Here is a 4,924-nt window from a genome sequence, read left to right on the forward strand (position 1 = left end):
GCATATTTAATAAAGTTTGGTACCCATGTAAATTCCTTTGGTGATTTCTTTTCCACATTAACCTGTCGTCCTGGTCATCACCATTCAAAGGTATTTCCAAAATGTGATTGATTATTTTACTGTCAAACAACGTTTGAAGTTCTATATACCCCAACTCTCTTGTTTGCAGCCTTCAGTCAGCTACTTTCAAATTTTGATTCCGACTCTGGTTATCAGCTTTTAGAGTTGGAACCCCTCCGGTTAGGGGTGTCAATTGGACTGGATTTGGTCCAATCCGATCAGTCCAATGTGAGTTTATTATAAATGGATTAGGTCCAATCCAATCTAATAAATATTTTGGATCAATTTGGATTAGTCCAATTCATTGTCTGGACCATCCAATCTGTTCAAATTCATTTTGATTTAGATTGATTTCAACCCAAATCCGGTCCATTGACATATATATTCTTATCTTATATCAATGGATTAGATATTGGCTTAATCTAACCCAATCCAATATAAATTTGTTACGGACAGACCAGGTCCAATCCAATCTAATAAATATTTTGGATCAGATTGGTCCAATCCAATATGTCTTGTTGGTCCGTCTAATCCGTTCAAATTGATTTTGGACTGGACAGAGTCCAATCCAAAACCGGTCCATTGACACCCTTACCTCCAGTTAATGTAGGAATCCAAGCTAAGAATCGAACAAAGCTCTACATGGGTTTGGGGTTAGGGACGGGGTATGCAAGAACTGACCCAGCTCACTCTAACCCATTGCCATTTCTAATTTGGGGCATCATTTCATTGAAAACTAATCCAAATCATTTTGCAATCATCAAAGGGAGGGCAGATTTAGTCCATACATGATCACTGTAAAAACAGTATGAACACAATTTTGTGACTACCAAATCCGATTTTCTTGATATGGTAACTTACCCTTCTCAACCGCAAAAATGGATATATATCGGAGGTTATTAATATATTTTTTTTCAAAAATCTTTATTGTTTAATCGTGTTAGGGGGTCATTTAGTAACAGCTGAAATGACTGATGAACCGAAAAAAAATATTGATTTGTCTTTTACTGAATAAAGTTTTAATTTCAAGATTGTGGGATCCTGAATGTTTAAAATTGAAGTTGGGTAAACGGCTACACCTTTGAATATTTTATTATTTAATTATGTTATATATCCGATAAAAAACAAAAAGCAGTTCAGTTGAACAACTTCAGCAATTATCAAATTACCCCTCAATTAATGTGATATTCTAAACCTCTTAAAAATTTTCAGAGCACATTTAAGAAGTATCTCATCTGTCATCTATACAATACTTGCCTTTCTCGAAAAGAGAAAAAAAAAAGAACTGCCTTTTTCTGTAAGGAATCCCTATGGGGTGCTGCTCCTACCACCCACCCATATGCATGATAACGATGAAGAGTGAAGACTTTAATTTCAGTCAGTTTATTCTTTTTAATTACATTTTTGAGGATTAATTATCTAATAATTAACTTCTTCATCATTAACATGAATTATATCTGCTCTATACTTGAACATATTTGTGGATTTCGTCTTTTCTTTTGTTTGAATGAATTAAATATTGGTGATGGGGTACGGTTATTGTCATCCAAGCATTCATCTTTAGGCCCAGGGAGAAAGTAGTATACATAGAATCCTTAGGAAATACACAATCAAGACACCAAAAAGGAGCCGTCTACGGAGAGAACATAAGGAAAATAAATCCATTTAAAAACCAATTTAGAGGTAAGAGCTAAGCTAATTTTGACAAGGCAAGCCACTGCCACAACCCCCACAAAGTGCAAACAAGTAAAGAAAAGAATTCACACATAGCTAGCTTATCTCCCAGCTTAGCTTATGCCTATTTCTCTCCTTGCAACCAACAAATCTCTCTCTCTCTCTCTCTCTCTCTCTGTGCATGGCTATCAAAATTGGCATAATTCACATTTTTCTTCTGGTTTCTATCTTAATCTCAGGTATTCTCTCTTGTATTGTCGTGGCTTTCTTTTTCTCTTTCAGCTTTAAGTAGTGTCATTTAATTTCAAATCTCTAGTCTGCAATGGTGAATTTGCTCTTCTGATATTGAGTAATGTTACAGGTCTTGGCTTCCAACGAGGAGTCTCAGCACTGGGTATCAACTACGGTCAAGTTGGAAACAATCTACCCTCGCCAGGGAAGGTGCTTGCGCTTTTAAGATCCCTTAGGATCAGCAAAGCAAGGATCTATGACACCAATCCCCAAGTCCTGACATCATTTGCAAACTCGGGCATCGATCTCATGGTGACTGCAGAGAATGAGATTCTTGACGTTCTAATCGATCCACATCAGGCCCTCCAATGGGTGGCTACACGCATTAGACCTTATTTTCCTGCAACAAGGATCAGTGGCATTGCTGTTGGGAATGAGGTCTTCACAAGCGATGATCCGACATTAATGGCGAACTTGGTTCCTGCAATGATCAACATACATGGAGCACTTGTTCAACTGGGTCTCGACCAATATATCCAGGTCTCAACTGCAAATTCTCTTGCGGTTCTCGCCAACTCATACCCACCTTCGGCCGGGAGCTTCCGAGATGATCTGGTTGGTGTCATGAGCCAATACTTGCAGTTCTTGGCTAGAACAAGAGCACCCTTTTGGATCAATGCTTACCCATACCTTTCTTACAAGGATGACCCATTCAGGGTTTCTCTGGACTATGCGCTTTTCAACCCTAATCCAGGAATGGTTGACCCAAACACCAAGCTAAGCTATGACAACATGCTCTATGCACAGGTAGATGCAGTTGTTTTTGCTGTCTCTAGGATGGGTTATGGTGGGTTGGAAATTAGAGTTTCTGAGACTGGGTGGCCATCAAAAGGAGATCCAGATGAGGTTGGTGCAACTATGGAAAATGCTGAGGTTTATAACAGGAATTTATTGAGAAGACAGTTGGGGAATGAGGGCACCCCTTTGAGACCTAGTCAGAGGCTAGAAGTTTATTTGTTTGCTTTGTTTAATGAGGACATGAAGCCTGGTCCAACATCAGAGAGGAACTATGGTCTCTATCAACCAGATGGAACCATGACTTACAATGTTGGCCTTTCTGCATTGGCGAGTAGTACTTCATCAACTTCTTCAGCTACCATTTCCCTCACTTCCTCTGCAGCTAACACTCGGGTAAGACCACGATTTATATATTATATATATATATATATATATATATATATATATTGTAAATTAAGAATTAATTAATGCAATTATATGTTGTTTCAGAATGAATTAATTATCATTATCAGTTGTCTAATTCTTTCTTAAATGGCATTATTTATGAAGCAGGCAACAAACAAGGGATTTGGAAGTTTGGGATGTTGGATATTTGTACATCTACTCATGACCTTCCAAGTTTTAATGAGAAGACCATTCTCACTCTAGGCAAGGGAATTGATGATGGGATTTTCTTGTATATCTTGTTTTACACTTTATAGATGCAAAATGATGAGAATCCAAACTCCAAATAATCAGTCATTCGAGGGGTACAAGTACTGTTCGACAAAATACCCAAAGGAGATCTATAACCCATTATTTGTGACAACATTGTCTTGATCGATCATCAAATGCGCCAATTGTCGGTAAAGATGGGACAGAAACATGCACACAGCCTAGTGAATAAGCTAATGAAGATTCTCTTATTTATCTTATACGGCAAAATCGAGAGGTGTGGGAAGGGCCGCAGAACACTGTCCCTATCTATTCTGTAATTATATGTCGTTGAGTAATTTTATGTTATTTTTGCTTCATTGTTATAGAGATTATTAGTGAGGATAAAGGGTTATTATATATTTATTGGATGAGGAGAAAGCTATCCACTTTGGGACGTGGAATGCATAAGGGTTATTATATGTTTTGGTCACCTTTTTTTAATTCTTTGCTTTTGTATAGTTTAGAGCTTTTCAAGGATGGGAAGATATAAAACGAAAAAAAATCAAAGCGTAAGGACTCAGACTTGGCTGATTCTTCTTCAACTGGGGCAAGCGGCGGAACAGCTTTATTCTCTAACCATAACCTACCGTCAGCTAGCAATTAATGGCCACTATGTATCTATCCTTTTTCTGGGTGATCTTTCTCTTTATGGGAGAGAAATACAAGGACTATGGGCCTCATCTGAAGTAGACACCACGGTTGGTCTGCTGATTTTTGTATCAGCGTGAACGTGGAGCACATGGACACCACTATTTGATGGGGTCATAACTTACACCTAAGAGGTCCTCATATCAAAAGCAAGAACTAAAGCAAATCCACTGTTTTAAGACAACTTTCTCAATGTGGGACAATGGGACTGATTTGATCTGGTCAGCCCCTCTTCATCCGTAGTTTGATGAGGCTAATGGGCTAGTTTTGGTCTGGTCCCATGTCTGACTGAATCCATGCCTGGAAGGGGCCCATCACCGACCAATTTATTTGGCCTAAAAATCTTGGATAAGACTAGCTAGGTGAATTATAAATAAGCATGGTCAAAAGCGTATCCTTCTAGAGCTTATTTTGTTGAAAAATAAAGTTATGGGCTATAGCTCTGTTCCCATGAAGCTTGTACTGCATCCAATAGGCCTATAAATATAGGTGCCAATTTTAATATTATAACGCACTTTAGTATATGTTTGACATTGATGTTGCATATATAGCACGAAAATATGCTGTTTATGTGTCAGATTGAAAAAAACAGTTTTTTTTTGGAAACGTTTTTGTTAAATAGAACATTTCTTGGGGCAACAACAATACCTTCTGTTTGGTATCAATATTTCATATATGTTTTCAGTACTGATATCTATTATAGAAAATTCACATCATTACCACATCATGTCCTTATTGGCAATATTGACTTTTAAAACTTGCCTAGTAGCAAGGAGACTTTCTCTCTGCAATCTCCTTTGGGCCTTTCCCCTCCATC

General features: G+C 37.8%; 1 protein-coding gene across 2 annotated transcripts; it reads left to right on the forward strand.

Moving 5' to 3' along the window:
* Positions 1-1,608: 1,608 nt before the first annotated feature.
* LOC104610096 (glucan endo-1,3-beta-glucosidase 14-like) lies at positions 1,609-3,920 on the forward strand. Of its 2 annotated transcripts, none has more exons than XM_088886360.1 (3): positions 1,609-1,973; positions 2,096-3,156; positions 3,313-3,920. In XM_088886360.1, the coding sequence occupies exons 1-3, from the start codon at positions 1,916-1,918 to the stop codon at positions 3,409-3,411; spliced, it is 1,218 nt and encodes a 405-aa protein (XP_088742486.1). In that variant the 5' UTR covers positions 1,609-1,915; the 3' UTR covers positions 3,412-3,920. The 2 variants fall into 2 exon arrangements, with proteins under 2 accessions (XP_088742486.1, XP_010274875.1); XM_010276573.3 differs by having other exon boundaries at positions 1,613-1,973; positions 3,316-3,917.
* The last annotated feature ends 1,004 nt before the right edge of the window (positions 3,921-4,924 follow it).

This window comes from Nelumbo nucifera, chromosome 4 (assembly GCF_055504915.1).
Source record: "Nelumbo nucifera cultivar China Antique chromosome 4, China Antique-T2T, whole genome shotgun sequence".
NCBI classification, from domain to species: domain Eukaryota; kingdom Viridiplantae; phylum Streptophyta; class Magnoliopsida; order Proteales; family Nelumbonaceae; genus Nelumbo; species Nelumbo nucifera.

Excerpts from the sequence above, each read along its gene's own strand:
- LOC104610096 (XM_088886360.1), top strand. The coding sequence starts at position 1,916 with ATGGCTATCAAAATTGGCATAATTCACATTTTTCTTCTGGTTTCTATC. Across the intron at positions 1,974-2,095 it reads GGTTTCTATCTTAATCTCAG|GTCTTGGCTTCCAACGAGGA; the intron begins GTATTCTCTCTT and ends GTAATGTTACAG. Across the intron at positions 3,157-3,312 it reads CCTCTGCAGCTAACACTCGG|CAGGCAACAAACAAGGGATT; the intron begins GTAAGACCACGA and ends TTATTTATGAAG.